This window comes from Notechis scutatus, chromosome 3, assembly GCF_049901735.1.
Source record: "Notechis scutatus isolate UNSWTSFEM ecotype Mainland chromosome 3, rNotScu1.2, whole genome shotgun sequence".
Lineage (NCBI taxonomy): Eukaryota > Metazoa > Chordata > Lepidosauria > Squamata > Elapidae > Notechis > Notechis scutatus.
In genome coordinates, this window is record NC_142011.1 from 25,497,058 (window position 1) to 25,515,663 (window position 18,606).

Here is an 18,606-nt window from a genome sequence, read left to right on the forward strand (position 1 = left end):
AAAAAAAGCATGCAACTGAATTAGATCTGAAATGAAAAATGCAATTTGTGAAGAGCTACTTGTTTTTCAAGCTGCCTCTTGCTTTCCTGCACGTTGAAGTTCTCAGAATGATGGGCACCAGCATAGGGGACTTCAACTAAGAGCAGGGAATCCGTTGAGCAGAGTTGTCTCTCTCTGCAATGTATAGACTATGTACCATCACAGGCTAAAAAATAAGCAGGTACTTTAAGTGCTTATGCCAACTAAACTTTTATACTAGAATGTGAACATATGAATCAAGAGCCCCACATGGAGGTTCTTTGCCTAACATCACAAGTTGTATGATGATTTGCTTTTAGACATAGACCAACTTCACTGCTTGAGCTAAATGATAATCATATGCAGACCTGCTGAAACAACCAGGCAACAAAAATGACACTAAAAATTTTGTTTTGATCAAACATATTTATAGTGCAAATAATGTCAAATTGAGTGGAATGATATACTAGTTTTAACAAGCATTTGCTTGTTAATTTGCTTGTTTCAAAAAGCAGGACTTGAATGTGTTTAAAGTAAAACATTAAAAGTTTAGCAGTATGCTTAACAAAATTTCTTACAAAATTTGTTTTCTACAATGATCCCAAAAGTTGCCAATTATAGGCTTAGTATATTACATTAGCATGCTGTTCTGTTAAGAAAAACACTTTATCCATTATTCAAAGCTCCATCGGATTCATTTTTTTCTGAAATGGAATGTAAAGCAATGCAGCAAGGGTACTTATTTCGATACAGTGAAATATCAGAACAACTTTAGAATATATTACTTTCCGTTCATATTTCTAGTAGTGTGTGTTTACACAAACATTTTGTGAAATCCTTCAACAGCACAGCTGTAGTAGATAACAGGAATGCTAGCTTTGAATTTAACACATCAATATATACAGCACTTAGATTCTGCATTAAGCATTACACAAGTTAGACTTCTTATTTGTCTGCGTGTTATAGGAATGATGCCTGGAGACTTAGGTCCACGAAGCAATACATAACTTTTGGCTTTCAGCAGAGCAGAACGTCCTATCTCCATGCTTTTACAGAAGTTACCATTTAATTGAAGTCTCGATTGGTAAGGATCAGGGGAGCCACTAAAGTCCAGACATAAATAAGAAGACAAACCCAGCTTGAGGAGATCTTCACCCAGACAGCTGGCCATTTGCTTGTCAGTGTTTTAGTTTCAGCATCAGGACTGTAAAATTAATAAAAATTGTATATGTCTCAATCAACTGGTAGAAAGTCTAATTCAACTCAATTATACAGCTTTTTGGTATGCTTGCTAGATATTTGGGGTTAATTACAGAAGAATTATTCAGAAATAATATTTACATCTTTCCCAGCATATATAGAGAGAAAATCCTATTCAGTGTCACAAGATGAATCCTAACTTTAGCAAAAATTAAAATTAACATTAAATCTCTAATTTTAAAAAGATGTTCTTAATATTTAAACAATTCCATATTGAGTTAATAATCTACAGCAGTAAGATTTTTGGTTAAAGTTGCTGTCCAAAATATACTCACCTGTACCAATTAGTAAGAGTCATCATTATGTAGAGGGAAGCGAGAGTTAGCATGAAGTGGAAGAAGCTATAGCTATACTGGACAGCATCCTTTTCATTGTCCGAAACCCGGCGGACTTCTCCATCTTCTCCATCAACTGTATTTGGTGCATCATCCAGAATGACACTGTCACTGACAGATAACGTCAACTTGTTCACTTGGCTGTTATTAGAAGATCGGATGCTGCCAAAAAAAGGAGACTTCAGAAACCTAGCTTATAAAAAAAGGACACTTAACTAATTACAGTTGTCCAGCATTATTCAAATTCTACGAAAACTTCAGCTATGTAGTTAAAATAAATAATTATATGGCCCTTCTTAAGAAACCATTATTCTAACCCAGCAATCATTCAACCTGTCTCTAACATGGGGGAAGTTGTTGAGAAAATAGTGGGGCCTGAATCAAAGTTCTGCAGATTATCTGGATTTTTTCAGCCTGTCTGTCTGGGTACAAAATTAACACCACACGCACATTCTTGTGGGTGGCCTGTGGCAAGATTTGAGATGCAGAAATGCAACCTCATGCTCGTTTGATCTCTTGGCTCCCTAAAATCAACAATCATGGCATCGGTCATGACATTTTTCTGTAACATTTTTATGGCTGAAAATGGCAGGTACTGTTATAAACAGGGTTCTCCTTTCTTGGGAACAGTCTGATTGAATGTGAGGAGTGAGAAGTCAAGTCTTGGGCCCTCTGTTGTGACAGGATTGGATTCTCCTCTTTTATTTCATATCTACATTAAATTCCTGGGAGAATTCATATTGGACATAGATAATATATCATATATAATATAATCAGATATATAAAACACATTTCATCTGTAGCAGGCTCAGTAGGAGATGTGGTTCAGATTGTCCTAGTACCCACAGGCTCTACTGGATAGGGACAAAGGCTCAAACTTAATCCTTCATTCTGGAATCTTCTAATTCTAGTAATATACCAATTTAGATCATAGTTCTTTGTTCAGAGATGGTCAATAATCGTCCTGATTTAGAGTTCAACCACAGATAAGCTGGGGCTAAGTAGGCTTTTGCACAGATGCAAACTGTGCACCAACCATGGCCATTCTTGAATCAGAAGACTACTCACAATCACTCTTGCCCTGCTTATTTCTCATTCAGCCTATTGCAATGCTTGACTGCATTGAGACTGCCCTTCAGTATTCATATGTTGCAAATGGTTCAGAATGCAGCAGCTGGATGGTTTAGGTACAGATCAGTTTACCTATGTAGTACCATTACTTCAAGAGCTGCATCAGACGTCAACTCATTTCCACACACACTTCAAAGCTGATTATAACATCTAATGCTCTTCCTGACTCAGGATGAGGTCTGTCTTTTGTCAGAGGTTTTCACTCATCCAATAAGCTGTAAGAGGTTGGATCCCCCTCAGGATCTCTGCCTTTATGGAATGAAATAAGAACCTTGGGAGAAAGCTTCCTCAATTATTGCTCCTTCTTTGAAATAATATTCCCCAAAATTTGATTGTTCCCAATTATTTTGGTATTCCATGGATCATTAAGATCTGACTATTGGTTGATTAGAGGATTTTCCAGTTTTAAGGGTATTTTTTTTCCTTTTTGTTGGATTGCTGTGATTGCTATTGTTAACTTGCTTTGTATCTTTTTTATTCTGAGTCACCTGTTGATTCTGAATAGGCATAAATAAAAAAAACTGCTGTTAATGCTAATTGGGGCCAGATATCCAAGCTATTTCAGAAGGTAGATAATTGGAAACATTATGCAAGTTCTTCAGAGTTCATTAGAGCACTTTGACCAACTTGGGTATCCTCTAGTTGTATGGATTTCATTTCTTGAAATGCTTTATTTTTTATTTGTAAAGCTCTCAAGACTGATTCAGCATGACTGTTGTTGAAAGGTCTAGAAGTCCCCACAACTAGAGGATGCCATGGGTACAAGAGTCTGATGCAGAATGAAACTAGACCATTGGTTTAAGCTTACAAAAACAACAAGGATCTTTTTCACATCAAGATCAACAATGGTCAAATTTGAGCTAAAACAAGTTGAGTTTTAAAAACTAGTATTTAGTTAATTAACTCAAAAGAGTAATCAGTACTGATCTTACGACAATTAGAAGACACTGTAAAGTACTTTTAATCAAGCTATTGACACTACTTCAATCAAAGCTAATTTCCCTTGATTTAAAAAAGAGAGAGAACGCTGTTCCATACATCCAAATTTGATATAATAGATCACGTTAGAATAGCTTGTAATTCAGAAAACATAAAACTTGTATCTTACCTGGAATACAGGAGACAAACTACAAAGATAAGAAGCCCAACAATGCTCTGTGCATCCCACCACTGAGGTGATTTTTGTGGTATAGGAGTAGGAATAACAGTTGCATTCAACGGGATGGAAGTAGGTGCAGATATTTGGCTGATGATGTTCAGAAGGCTTGGGTTACATTGGCGGTCTAAAAAGAAACATTTTAAAGAGAAAACATATATATATATATATATGAACACACACACACACAAACACACACATTCTGAGAATTATTGAAGAGCTGTTGTCGAATAACCTGAAGTCTCTCTAAAACGAACTGTTTGCAAGATGTTTCTTAAAGAAATTCATGTGTTTTTAAAGAAAACAATTGAAATGTATAGGATAATGGTTTTGCTTCTTTCATACTGTTTGCATTTAAAGTAGCTTACCAGGCTCGTTAGACATGGCTGACCAAGTGAGGTACATGGTGTAGAGAGTAATCACAGAAGACTGGAGAAGACCAGAATGAGGTTGATATTCCTATTTGAGACAAGTAATTTTTAATAATGTAAAATTATTTTATGATCGGAATCATGAAGGTTTAAGATTAAAAGCTATAGCTAAAAATGCTTCATTTCTGCTCCAGTATCGTAAGTCTTGACTTATGACCATAATTGAGCCTGGAATTATGGTTGTAAGTCAGGCAACATGTGAACAGACCTGATTCTACAGCATTTTTTGTGATGGTTGTTAAGATGGTCCATTTTACCCAATGGGCATTTTTTATCAATAATTGGAAGTAAATACCAGAAAACAGCAAAAAATATTGAAAACTGTGACTGCAAGATGCTACATATAGCCATAAATGTGAGTTCCCTGCCAAATGCCCAAAATGAGATCACAGGACTGCAGGATGTATGCAGCCATTGTAACTTTGAAATTGGGTCGTAAGAACCTTTTTGTGGTCTAAATCAGTGGCCCCCAACCTTTTTTGAACCAGGGACCGGTTTTACGATTATTTATTCTTCCACGGACTGGTACCTTCTACTACTAGTTCCTAAAGCAGCGCGGAGCTGCTTTAGCCAGGCTTCTCTCTCCCTTCTCAGTCTCTCTCACCTTCCTCAGTGACCTGTCGCCCTTCTTCTTTCCAGCCTCGGGCAAAAAAAAAAAAAAAAAAGACTTGGCACAGCCGGCTAGAAAGCACGCCCGAATTCCTCACAGCTTCCCGCCTCCGCCTGCGAGGAAGTGGGCGGTGAGGGAGGGGGGGGCGAGGGGTGCAAGCGTGGGCCGGGAAGCGCGACTGGTCAGGGAATGACCTTCCCCGGAAAAGTTGGAGGCGCAGCCGCCGCCGCAGCTGCTGCTTCTTTGCGCTCTGGCGATGGATGCCGTGGCGCTCCTTCAGCGCCTGTGCTCAATCTGTTTCTCCGGGTCGTGGTGCAGCAGCAACAGCTTTATCTGCGCGCGTGCGTGTGCGTGGTTGATGGGGGAGAAGGAGAAGGAGAGGAAAAGGGAGACTAGCGCTGGGCATACCGTAGCGCTCTTTTCTCCCTCTCTCCCCTTCACGGCGCCCAAGCTTTGCGGCCCGGTAAAAAATGGTCCACGGACCGGTGGTTGGGGACCCCTGGTCTAAATGACTAGTCATAAGTTAAGAACTACTTTTATTCAGCATGGTCAGAGGCATACAATTATCTGGGGCACAACTGTCCACATCTTGTTTTTTGCAGCCTCTAGAACATTCTCTCATCAACCACAGAACCAAACCATCAGTAACTCATAATGTAATTTTCACCATTCTGAAGAGGGAAACTGTTGTACATGTCCACAAATACATTTAGTACTTTAAAAAAAGAACTAACCTGACATCTTTCTCAAAACTCAAAATTGTGTGTCTGGCTTATATCGGCATATCACTCCAACCTTTCCTCTATCCCCAAAGTTAAATCTAGTCCTTACATCAAAAGGCTATTCAAACAGAACGAAAAGAATTTATGTTCTGTATTCACTGATTTATTCTTAGAAGCATTTTCAAAATATATAATCCACCAATATAACACCTAAAGAAAAATAAATCAACTAATTTTGTTCACTTGAAAGCACTGCTTCATCATCATACCTGGACTTTGGGAAGGATTGATGTGATCGATACAGCAATGCATGCAATCATATTAAAGCTGATGAACAACTTGTTCTCAATACAGCCTTCTGGCTTTGTGTAGAAGACATAGAAGAGTACAATGGCAATGAATGACAGAATGTAGTTCAAGCTGGTGCAGGACAGGAGAGCTGAAGAAAACAAGCAGATCCCTGTTAGAAGTACTCAAGTATCAAAATGGTCCAATAATATTGTTTAAAGATGCAATTCATTTGTGAAAAAAACTGTTGTCACGTAGGAAGATCTAAGTTTTCTCCACAGAGAGCATCATTTTATCCTATGTGCAAAAGTGTGCAAAATGCTACCATCTAAAAATGGGTGTCAAACTCGATTTCATTGAGGGCCGCATCAGGGTTGCCTAATTTGTGGGTGTTGCTTGGTGGTCATGTGACTGGCTGGGCATGGCTTGTATGTAAATATTATAAATATTTATGTAAATATTGATTTTTTATAAAAAAGAGCAACTTCTACCCAAAATCAGGCAAAGCAGGGAAGCAGATTGAGTTGCGCACAGAATCACAGATTCATTCAGAGATCTATCTTCCTGCCATCAGCTTCCTGAGTCTGCACTGAATAATAGAAACTTCAGTACTAAGATTTTATCTTGTTTATCTGTAGAATTGCTTAAAAGCAGAGCCAAAAATCTAAAGATTAGCTAGAAAGCAAGAAATCCAATGATTTCCTGCTTTCTAGCTGATCTAAATCTCCTGGCACAGCAGAACAGCTGATGGCCTGGGGGGTGGGGGAGAATAGCAACATAGCAGGCAAGTTTGCTAGGTAAGGAGTGAGTTGGCGGGGAGGGTTCCCACGGGCCATGTGGGTGGCGCAGCCTTGTGTTTCTTCGCAGCCTGGATTAATTGTGTTGGGGGGCTGCTCTGGGGGTGACATTTCTCTGTGGACCACCATTTTCTTGCGGACCACTAGTGGGTCGTGGCCCACCGGTTGACGACCACTGCTATAGAGAAGGTCCGGTTTTTCAAAGTTGGCCTCTTTTTAAGATGTGTGACTTTCAACTCCTTTCAACTCAGCATGCTGAGAATTCTGAATGTCGAAATCTACACGTCTTAAAAGTTGCCAAGTTTGAAAAACACTGTAATAGGTGCCTCTAAATACCGCCAATAAATTGCCCAAGCAAAGAGAAACCCAAAGCAGCATGCATTAAAGATGCTGTTTCATTTTGTTATTCATCAGCCAAATGAATCTTACCAGCATACCAGCACCTGGAATTTCCGTCTTCCATCCGTTCAACCCAGGACTCATTCCAGGAATGAGCAAAATCCACAAGCAGCACCAGCTGGATGAGAATGAAGAGGAAGGCACCCCCAGTTCCAAAAACAAATAACACTAGAAAGAAAGAAAGAAACCATCATGACAGCATCTGGGTAAATGGAGCCAGAGAATAATTGTCTTCCATGTGATGTACTGAACAGGGACGTGAATGATGGGGCTATAACCCAAATAGGGGAAGACAGAAAGCTGATCAATAATTATCTCCATTCATATACAGTATACACTTTAATTTGTATGCCTTTTAAAACTCATAAAGCTATTTCAGGCCCTATGAAGATGACACAAAAGGTCTTTCTGGTTGGTGCTACACCAGGGAATTTACTGATCAGGTAAGAATCCATTTAAAACAATTTACAAGCAATTTTTTAAAAAAGAAATCCAGGTGCATGCGGCACAGGAATGCTTTTTTTCATTGATATATTTTTTTATTATTTACAACTGTAAGTGTACAACACAGTTCAACCGTTTTGGCATTACATCTGCCATACATGCAAAAATATTACTAGACCATTAGCATTCATATTATTGATACAATATTTACTTTTTAATTCTCTTCATCCTGGTTATTTTTGTTCCAACCTTCCCTTCTTTTTTGCAACCACTGATAAAACTTATTCCATATTTCATAATAAATTGATTCCCCCTTATTTTTCAATTCTAAGGTTAGCCGTATCCGATTCTGCACAAGCCACTGTTTTCCTTATCTCTTTCTGGTGGTATGATTCCATTCTTTCAATATTGTGCAGGAGGTGCTTTGAACTGCAATTAAGGATAAGCCATCCCACTTGAGAATGATCAGAGCTGAATTCTAATGTGGATTTGAAGATAAATGGGAGACCCCACTGTATGCAGTGGCTAAGTTGCTGGCCTGGAAACCAGGAAGCATGAATTCTTGTCCTCTCTTAGACTGGCTTGGTGACTTTGGGCCATAGTCACTCTTTGTCATCCCTCTCCGCCAGGTTATTGTTGAGGAAAATAGGACATGGGAACATTAAGCATGTATGCCTTGAGTAAATAAAAAATAAAGACAGGATAAAGACCTAATACATTTGAAGAAAACCTAGAATGGCAAATTGGGAAAGGTTATACATACCGCAGAGGACATATTTGCAAATATTTGCATAGTAGTTGCACTTCTATTATATCTCTTAGAGTGATAACATACTACTGGAGTAGTAATCCTAAAGTCTGATCATCTTACAAAGAGAAAGAGAATTATACCTTGCTCATGTCACTCCCTTTCCCTCGTGATCATTCTGGAAGCCAAGTTTTATAGCCTGTTTGGAGTTTGTCTCCCCTGTGCAACATTTACTTTTGCTTTCTTGGGTAGATTAACATGAAAAATGTTAAAAAACAGAGGGTGCCCATGTATATGAAAGCAAAGAAGTGGTTTTCTATTAGATGTCTCTCTTCCGTGAAGTCATTGATTGTAATAACTTGAAGCATTGAGTAGCAACCACTATGTAGCACACATTCATCTAAACCCCCCTCTAGTAATTCTTCCTTGGACTATCAAACGGCTATGTCTATATAAGCATTTCATTCGCTGGATATTATTTGACATTTAAAAAAAATAATTCGTACTGACTACCATTAGAGTTCAATAAATGATGACATTTCCTGATCCATTCACACTTGCCTCTTGTGAAAGTCCCTTCTGGAATATAAAATGCCCCAACCATGATTCCAACAATTGCAGCTACTTTGAAGAACCAAAATCTATGAAAAATAAAGACGACAATTGAGAATTATTTCTCTGCCTATATTAAGCTAACAGAAGTAAATATTTCTAATGGGATGCATCTGGTTATAGGAATAAGTTTCACTGGTGATTTTTAATTGAAAGACCACTTTAAAAGGCAGTTTTAGTATCTATGCCCTGAGACAATGAGTCGAAGTTTGGAAGTTGGGTATTTATACCATTATAATCCCGAGGACTTCAAGCAATTTACTAAACATACAACAATCACACTACCAATATAGCCAAGAATAAGGGACTGTTATTTGCAATATGTCGCGATTACCAGGTTACCTTCTCCTGTTAAATTTATATCTGAAAATATATAAACTGAAATTAATCATTATCCCATTTCATTTCATGGGTATGTATTTATTCAACTTCCCTGCTTGGAACAATGAATGTTTCCTACTTTGACATTTGAGTTAACCCCATTCAGTTTTGGAAATTTATCATTTCAGGCTGTGGGCAAAATAAATAAGGGATTAGTCCCTGTTTTCCATCTAACTCACCCATTGTGTATGGCAGCCCGTGGGTCTTTACTCGATTTCACTTGTATCATAAATAAGGCAAAGAGGCAGAAAAACACGGCCATAGCAAAACTGATTCGATAGACAGCTCTATATCCAACCAAAGCTTCACAATCAAAGCCATCACAAAAACCAGGCACCTGAAAGAGAACAATAAATTATGCAAGTAGATTATACAATATTCATTTTCCTCAAATCTTATTCTTACAGATTATGACTATGGTTGAAAATCCATGGTTTATAAGTTGTTATTCTGTACAACTCCAGGTTAAGACATGTTATCAAGCTGACCACCTATAGGTAATCCTCAATTTACAAGTGGTCATTTAGTGACAGTCTGAAGTTACAACAGGCCTACAAAAACTACTTACAATTCAATGTTGAAGATACAACACTGTACACATCCTCAACTGATCACATTTTAAGCACTTAGCAACTGGTTGCCTTTATGGCCACTGACTTGTGAAGACTCTGTAATTATTTACGATTCCAAGGAGAAAAAATATTTGACTGGCTGCAGATTCAAGACTTAATGCTGGTACAGACCAAGTCAACTCAGTTTGCTCATGTCTAGGGCTCAATGTTTAATCATAGCTTATTGAGAGCAGAATAATCTGGAGTTAAGTTCCAGTTTTTTTGAAAGCATTCAGGTCTAGTACAATATTATTAGATATTGTTAGGAGGGAAAATTAAGCTTTAACAAAGTGTGTGTGTGTGTGTGAGGGGGGGGGGAGAGGGAGGGGAGGGAGGGAGATTGTAGGATCATGAAGAGATGAAGGTTCTCTTTCCTGTTGCCAAAATGCAAGAGATGCTTGTTGAATAAGGTTTTCTGACTGTAATGCTTGAGAAATATAGAGCCCATTCCTCTCTGTCATTTCAGAAATATATATTCCACAAAATTCTAAGAAAAATTAAAAATAAATGCTTGCTTGCTCCAGATTTTGAAACCAGGGTGCCCAAGAAACAGACAAATGTGTCAAAATTTCTACCAAGTTCTGAACCTTAAACTTGAAATGCTGATCTTTCAAATCAGTCTGGATTTACTGCACCTAATAAAATGATCTTATTATTAAGAACTCAACAGAAATTCCACTGTTTTTTTCTTTCAGCTTTCAGTGTGCCTCTATGTTAAGTGGAGGAAATCAGTGCCCAGTGATGTATATTATAAGCAAGGTTTTAAAATATCAGTACCTCTTTGAGATGTTTCTCCATTCCTGGTGCCAGCATGATGCATGCAACAAGAGTACTAAGCAGCAGGAGGAAAGCATAAATGAGCCGAGTAACTGTAGAATTCTTGCTGTTAGGACAACAACTACATAACAAACATGATGCACCACTACAAAGACATGGAATCTATAAAAAAGAGGAATAAATGAGAATATATAAGTATTAGCAGTACTATAATCCTTTCAAAGACACTTATTTATAATGGTCTTAAGTGTAGCCACTACCCTATTGGCCACATGTGACCAGGGCACACACCATGTGAAATGCATTGTAACAGTGAATGCCAAATTAGATAGGCCAATTTAGAAACGTCTTATGATTAGGAGGGAACTAATTTCTAGCATATGAGCAATCCAATACAAGTTTAACGCTTGGATTAACATGAATAGCCCATCTGGAAACCCTAAAGAACAATGGCAAAGTTGTTGCAAGAAAGTTGTAGAAGTGAAGCCAAATGAATAAAACATGCAACTTCTCTGCAGGTAGCCACCTTAATGAAAGATTATATATTTATCTTAACTGAAGCCTTCAATTAAACTTATTTCTGGCAATATATTTTTACTTTCTCATGACATAGTATATTTAGGGTCAGTGTTCTTTACAGCAGGAGTCCCCAACCCTTAGTTCATGGACTAGCGTCTGTCTGCAACATGCCAACAACTGGTTCACGCAAATAAGTGAAGCCCTATCCATGGGATGCAGGCAGCACGTGAAACTACGCCACCTCTGGTCCATGGAAAAACCTCTCTCCACAGAACCAGTCCCTGGTGCCCAAAAGGTTGGGAGCCACTGCTCTATAGGGGTCAACTCTAGTCAGCCCTAGTGAACTGCTGCAATGTAAAACGTAATAGAAATGCTGTTCTTTGTTAATGTGTGTATTGCACATGCTCCATATCTTAATTCACACCTACAATTTGTCTGCTCATACTAACTAGAACATTGTTGAGCACTCTACCTAACCTGTATCAACTCTGGGAAATAACCAACTCCATATTATTAAAATGCCAACCAAATTAAGAGAGCAAGGTAAAGAAAACTATTATTATACCGAAAAGATGAAGATTAATAGAAAATAATAGAAAAACTTTAATTTTCCAATGGTTGTATGGAATGGATGGAACTACTATGTAAATTAGTGTGGCATTGGGTGTTTTTGAAAGTTTAGCAATTCATAACATACAGTACTATATTTTATTGTAGGGAAAATATATACCAGCCAACTAACATAGCCCTTTGTACTTTGAATAAGTCTTCATTCTGCTCAAACTGAAAGCAACCCAGAGGCACTCTAGTGCAGGGGTCCCCAACCACCGGGCCCTGGACCGGTACCGGTCCGTGGAACATTTTCTACCGGGCCGCCGGTTTGCTGGGCGCCGCCATCTTGTTTCAATGAGAAAGTGCTTCTGGGTGAGCTTTTCCGGTTGGAAAGCGGCGTTTGGGTCCTGAAGGAATCCTCGCGCCTTAGTTTCATCAAAGGGGGGGCGGCGGCTTTGAACGAAACTAAGGCGCGAGGATTTTTTCAGCACCCAAGGCAAGGCGAGCCGAGCGACCGTCCCGAAGCCCATCGACAAAGGTACAAAGGTACAAAGGAGGAGTTGAAGGTGGCGGGGAGAAGCGGGGGACGGCTGGCTGGCTGGCCGGTCGCTCGCCTCGCCTTGCCTTGCCATGTGTGCTGATGCCGGTACCGGGCCGCAGATCATTTTGTGATGCCAGTACCGGGCCGTGGCACAAAAAAGGTTGGGGGCCACTGCTCTAGTGGAAGCTTTTACCATCCTGATTCCCAAGGATTTTAATGTTTTGATCTCTGAAGAACAGAAATATGAAAGCAGCCTTTGTTCACTTTGCAATCTGTGCCTTCTTTAAAGAGTTATTCCCTTTTGTCAGCCTCCATTGTAAACTTCTTTGTTCTAACTGCCTGCCAAACCAGTAGAAATGAATAAGATGTACTATCTCTCTCCTCTATAGCCTGCAAAGATATCCAAGATTCCAAACTATTTTTAAGGAGTAAGGATGACCTTCTAAACCTGTGTAGAATAATTCACTGGGTTTAAAGAAAGAAGGGTAAGTTAAAGGGCTGGGAACACTGCCATGGCTCCAGTAACCCCGACGGTTTTGTTATTATGTGGACATGCCATCGACCACACTCAAAAGGTTATGACTCAGCAGCCATTTCCTGGCTGAGACGTAAATATCGTTCTTGAGAGATTAAATCACAAGCCACAGGAAACGGAGGGAAGGAAATGAAAGTAAGCCTGAACAAAACGGCCTGAACAAAATCAAAACAAAATCCAACGTTTACTACCTCACGGGAGTTATGTTTACATGAAATAACCAAGCATGTACGTTTTTCACAACTTGGTGGGGCTTTTACCTATTGCCCCTTCTCTGGTTCAGCGGGTTTCGACTATTTAATGATGTAATTTAAATAGTTTGATCGGATGCCTTGGGCTTTTTACAGTTCTTGGAAGAATTAATGTTTATTTAAATAGACACGAGGCTCACTCCCAGGTTTAGGATTACAGCCTATCCAACCTCTTGGAGGTCTCGCCTGTCGCTAGGCGGATACCTCAAAAGAGGAACAGAAGACCCCGCCCCCTTGTTTATCTAGCCTGCTTTAGACACATACTCCATATCTGGAGTAATGATCTTGTCCGATTTTCCGTAAGAAACCACGGCAGGCTTTGCTCCCTTATAAGATACAAAGCTACGGATGTTCGTCTTTGATTTCCCCACCCCGGTTGCTGGAATCCGGGTCCTCGCTCGCGCGATCCACCCCACTTCGCCTGGGATCCATCTCAGTCCGATCGGCCCTCTGATCCCGTCCCATCCTCCCCGGACTCACCCAACTGGCCAAAGAGCAGACCCCGAGCACTGCCCCCATGGTGATAACGATGCCCCCGCGAAGCTACTTCCGACTCTCTCGAACCTCGGGCACCCAGCGCCACCGCGGGCGCTGCTAGCCCAGTCGACACCCCGTCGGTACGTGCTGATTGGCCGCGCGTACGCTGCTCCCCAAGCCCATCGGGGAGGGGCGGAGAATGAACAGACCAATGGAAAGATTCGGCCCGCTGTTCCGCGAAGCCAGGAAGGAAAATGGCGGCCAGCTGCTAGGGGGTGGGGGAAACCTAATAAAGGAGAAGTGCGCTGATTGGGTGGAGGGTTATTATGGATGTGAGATTATTGTCTGAATTGACCAATGGAAAAGTTAGAATTCTCAGAGGCGGTGGGGGGGGGGGCAGATGAAATAAGGGCAAAAGCATTTCCACCCGTGTGTAGTCTCGCAGACTTGTATACAGTATTGTATCTGGAGCGTCTGTTGGTAAATGCGCGGTTGGTTCAAGAACGGGCCCTCAGGTGCCTAAATAAAGAAGGAAGAGATTCATTTCGTTCGTTGGTATCGTTGTTTGGCGCGAATCCGCCATCGCGCTCAGCTGCTCTGGATAGCCTTGATGTGTTTTAGCTGCTTCTACCCCGTTGTATCCGGAGTGGTTCGTAGCTGCAGTCCACGTGCTCAATCCAAGTGGAAAAATCTCGGATGGAAAGTGAAATTGGGTTCTTAAAAATAATCCCATATGCTTTGTGTCACTTGAAGTGCCGCTTTTTAAAAACAAGCAAAACATTTTTAGCAAACGATCCCCAAATTATGTCACTGCCCACTGCCAACATTTTATTAGCCTTGAGTAGGATGAGCTCGAAACTATCCATTTGGATGCATTGTTTCAGCAGCTTGGAAAGATAGGGCAGGAAGAGAAGAGGTTTCTATTGTTTAATTATTGAGATTAGAAACGACATTTACCATAGCAAAGGGATCATTTTGCAAAGGGATCCATGTGATATTCATTAAATCCTGAACGATCAAAAAAAAATCTGCTTTATCCAAATGGTGGACACTGAATATCCAATTGTGGAATCCTCCAGCTAGGTATTTAGCAGTAAATTTCTGTTTAAGAGCTTGATTCAAAATTATAATTTAATGAACACTTGCCTGGGATGTATGATACTGAACAAAGTGGGATTTATTCATAAATGCTTAGGACTGGATTTTGTTGCTTGGGTGGATTCAGGGCTTGTTTCTCCATTTCAGTTTTACAGTTTGGTTGTGATGAACATTACTATTGTAGCATTAATCCTTGTATACCATCCAGAGACATCCTATCTGTTGCAAAATAGGCAGTTATGTAAATCATATCAATAAATAAATTGATGACATTCATTTGTCTCTGTTTAACAAGAGACTACTGCTTTTGTTCAATGTCATTCTTAACTACATGCTTTTTTTTAAAAAAATGGAGATTAGCTGTCTTGACTGTTAAAGGAAAAGAAACAGAATGTGTCAGAAGGTTATCTCAATCAGTGGAGCTTGAAATAAATAGCTTGGCCAGACATGGATTCCCTCTTGAGAAAATGAACTAAACTATCCTCTGCAGTAGGAAGGTACAAAATGGAAACATTTGGATTTTCTTAATATTTTGTCCTTATCTTTATTTATTTATTTGATTTGATTTGTCAATCACTTACAAGATAATAGGTATAAGTATAAACATAAGTAAGAATACATTAAATAGGTACAAGTAAATGGGGACAATAGGACAGGGACTGTAGGCACAATTGTGCACTTATGCACGCCTCTTACAGACCTCTTAGGAATGGGATGAGGTCAATAGACAGTAAGGTTAAAGTTTTTAGGGTTTGGGGAAGAAACCACCGAGTCAGGTAGAGTATTCCAGACATTGACCACTCTGTTGCTGATGTCGTACTTTCTACAATCAAGTTTGGAGCGGTTAACATTGAGTTTGTATCTGTTGTGTGCTCTTGTATTGTTATGGTTGAAGCTGAAGTAGTCATTGACTGGTAGGACATTGTAGCAGATAATTTTGTGTACTATGCTTAAGTCCAACCATAGGTGGCATAGTCCAAAGTTGCCCAAGCCCAAAATTTCAAACCTGGTGATATAGTAAGCGTATTCTATTTTATTTATTTATTTATTTGTTTGTTTCTTTCTTTGTTTATTTATTTGATTTGTCAATCGCTTACAAGATAACAGGTATAAGTATATACATAGGTATGAATACATAAAATGGGTACATAAGAAATAAAAGAAACAATAGGGCAGGGATGGTAGGCACGTTGGTGCACTTATGCACGCCCCCTACAGACCTCTTAGGAAAGGGGTGAGGTCAATAGTAGACAGTCTAAGGTTAAAGTTTTTGGGGTTTGGGGAAGAAACCACAGAGTCAGGTAGAGTATTCCAGACATTGACCACTCTGTTGCTGAAGTTGTATTTCCTGCAATCAAGTTTGGTGCGGTTAACCTTGAGTTTGTATCTATTGTGTGCTCTTGTGTTGTTATGGTTGAAGCTGACATTGACTACCTTACATTGACAGGTAAGTCATTGCAATGTATGATTTTATATACCATACTTAGATCAGACTGAAGGCGTCGTAGTTCTAGGTTTTCTAGGTCTAGAATTTCAAGTCTGGTGGCATAAGGTATTCTACAACGAGTAGAGAAGTGGAGAACTCTTCTTGTGAAATATTTCTGGACTTTCTCAACTGTGCTAATATCAGATACGTAATGTGGGTTCCAGACTGTTGAGCTGTATTCGAGTATTGGTCTAGCAAATGTTTTGTATGCTCTAGTTAGTAGTGTGATATTACCAGAGAAAAAGCTACGTAGTTTCTTCCCCAAACCCCAAAAACTTTAACCTTAGACTGCCTACTATTGACCTCACCCCTTTCCTAAGAGGTCTGTAGGGGGCGTGCATAAGCGCACCAACATGCCTACTGTCTCTGTCCTATTGTTTCTTTTATTTCTTATATGTACCCATTTCATGTATTCATAACTATGTATATACTTATACCTATTATTTTGTAAGCAATTGACGAATCAAATAAATAAATTAAATTAAATAAAGTACGTTATTCCAAACTGGCTAATTCACTATAGGACTTTTATCTACAAAAAAGAGAGAAGTGTGGAGATTGGATACTCAATTGCTGCCTGGTGCAGGATCATGGGAAAACATAGAAGATATGTGAATTAGACTGCTTAGTTTTAAAAGATTTACATATTGAGTACAGAAAAAAAATCCAACAAAATAAAAACCAGTAGATTATCATCACAAGGAAGAATAAGATATTACTCAGAATTTGACAAAAGGCATACAAAATTTCACAGAGGAATAGAATCTTCCACTGAACAAGTGACAAAAAATATAATAGGCCCTTTATATAAAGGTAGGACGGGTGGCATGATCCTTTGAATTTGAATGATTATCATGACTCCTGATAGTCATGATAATGACATGCCGGCAAATATGATATTGCATAATATACAGTTTGCATAAACTCAAACAAACACAATATGAATTATAACATTTACATCTGAGCTTCCTGAATGGTACTTGCTCCTTGAAAAGCTCTGAATGAACAAAGAAGAGTTCACCTTCATCTGCAACAGAAATATCCATGGTGTTTGCTGGTTTCTCCAACTTAATGGCAGCTGCATCTCCTGGAAGGCTATGAATTGCATTTCTCCGACCAGTCCGATCAGAGCTGATGAAGTCAGCATATGCAGGCTCAGTCTCCATCATCTCACCAACATTGTATGTGACAGGATCCCTAGGTAGCACACGTGTAGTAGAATAATAAGATGTTAATGGGCATAGGATATCTTCTTATTAAAATATATTAATCACATAAAGATACCTAGGTAGTCACAAGATATGACTGATACAAAATGGAATATACAGTAAATCTTGGGAGGCAGGAATGTTGCTGGGAGGAAAAAGGATACAATGTTTGGCTATGGTCAGGATTAATCCTACATTCCTATCTTTTTCCTTATTAGAGGTGGTATTCAGCAGGTTCTGACCAGTTCTGGAGAACCGGTAGCGGAAATTTTGAGTAGTTCGGAGAATCAGCAATACCACCTCTGACTGGAGATTTTACAGTATCCTTTCCCTGTCACACCCACCAAGCCACACCCACAGAACTGGTAGTAAAAAAAATTGAATCCCACCACTGAAGCAGAGGAGTGTAGTACTCCTCTCGTGAAATACTTCTGGACTCGCTCAATTGTATTAATGTCCAATATACAGTGCTGATTCCAGACAGATGAGCTGTATTCGAGTATTGGTCTAGCAAAGGTTTTGTGTGCCCTAGTTAGCAATTCTATATTTCCGGAGGAGAAGCTTCATAAGATTAGATTTACAGCTTTTAATGTTTTTTTGGCAATGCTGTTACAGTGAGCTCTGATGCTTAGGTCATTAGATATGAGTACTCCGAGGTCCTTGACAGAGTGTGGGTCATCAATGAGGTCATATCTGCCTAGCTATTTGGTGTACTGATCTTTTTTTACCAATATGTAGGACAGAGCATTTGTTAGTCAAGATTTGGAGTTGCCAATTGTTTTCAATTTCAAGCCATGTAAGTTTTTCTTAACAGCCTCAGTGAGAAACTACAAATGCTTTTGATTTGAATATGTTAACAAGAAATAATATTTAAAATCATGTGATGGGAATCTCTTGCAACCTAAGTTTATCTAGATAAATACATCAGTTGTCATGAACTTAACTGTATCTCTTCATGAGGGAAGGAGCATACAGATGTCCTGCAGCTTACCAATCTTTTGAAGTGAAGAGCACATTTTGCAAAATGATTGGAGGATATTTGTGAACAGCATCTGCGTTGGAGGACTTAAAACAGACAAGATTGCAATCAGAGATGCAGTCCAAACCCTGCCAATTTGTTTCTGCAAGTTGGTACATATACAAAATGGATGTTAAAAGTCTTATGCTCGTTATATACAAAATAGTATAAAATATAATACCAATTTTCATTTCTAATTGC

At 39.3% G+C, this 18,606-nt stretch overlaps 2 protein-coding genes across 3 annotated transcripts; both read right to left on the reverse strand.

Annotated features, from left to right (window-relative positions):
- Positions 1-424: 424 nt before the first annotated feature.
- On the reverse strand, positions 425-13,741 carry SERINC3 (serine incorporator 3). Of its 2 annotated transcripts, none has more exons than XM_026665021.2 (10): positions 13,599-13,741; positions 10,721-10,882; positions 9,512-9,669; positions 8,901-8,980; positions 7,178-7,315; positions 5,933-6,102; positions 4,269-4,359; positions 3,853-4,027; positions 1,554-1,775; positions 425-1,222 (listed from the first exon to the last, which is right to left on the reverse strand). In XM_026665021.2, the coding sequence occupies exons 1-10, from the start codon at positions 13,635-13,637 to the stop codon at positions 1,084-1,086; spliced, it is 1,374 nt and encodes a 457-aa protein (XP_026520806.1). In that variant the 5' UTR covers positions 13,638-13,741; the 3' UTR covers positions 425-1,083. The 2 variants fall into 2 exon arrangements, with proteins under 2 accessions (XP_026520806.1, XP_087815470.1); XM_087959344.1 differs by having other exon boundaries at positions 1,554-1,802.
- A 2,947-nt stretch (positions 13,742-16,688) lies between these two features.
- On the reverse strand, positions 16,689-17,348 carry LOC148131108 (cAMP-dependent protein kinase inhibitor gamma-like). Its single transcript, XM_087959033.1, has 2 exons — positions 17,138-17,348; positions 16,689-16,711 (listed from the first exon to the last, which is right to left on the reverse strand). Exons 1-2 carry the CDS (start codon positions 17,346-17,348, stop codon positions 16,689-16,691), a joined length of 234 nt encoding a protein of 77 aa, XP_087815159.1.
- Positions 17,349-18,606: the final 1,258 nt, after the last annotated feature.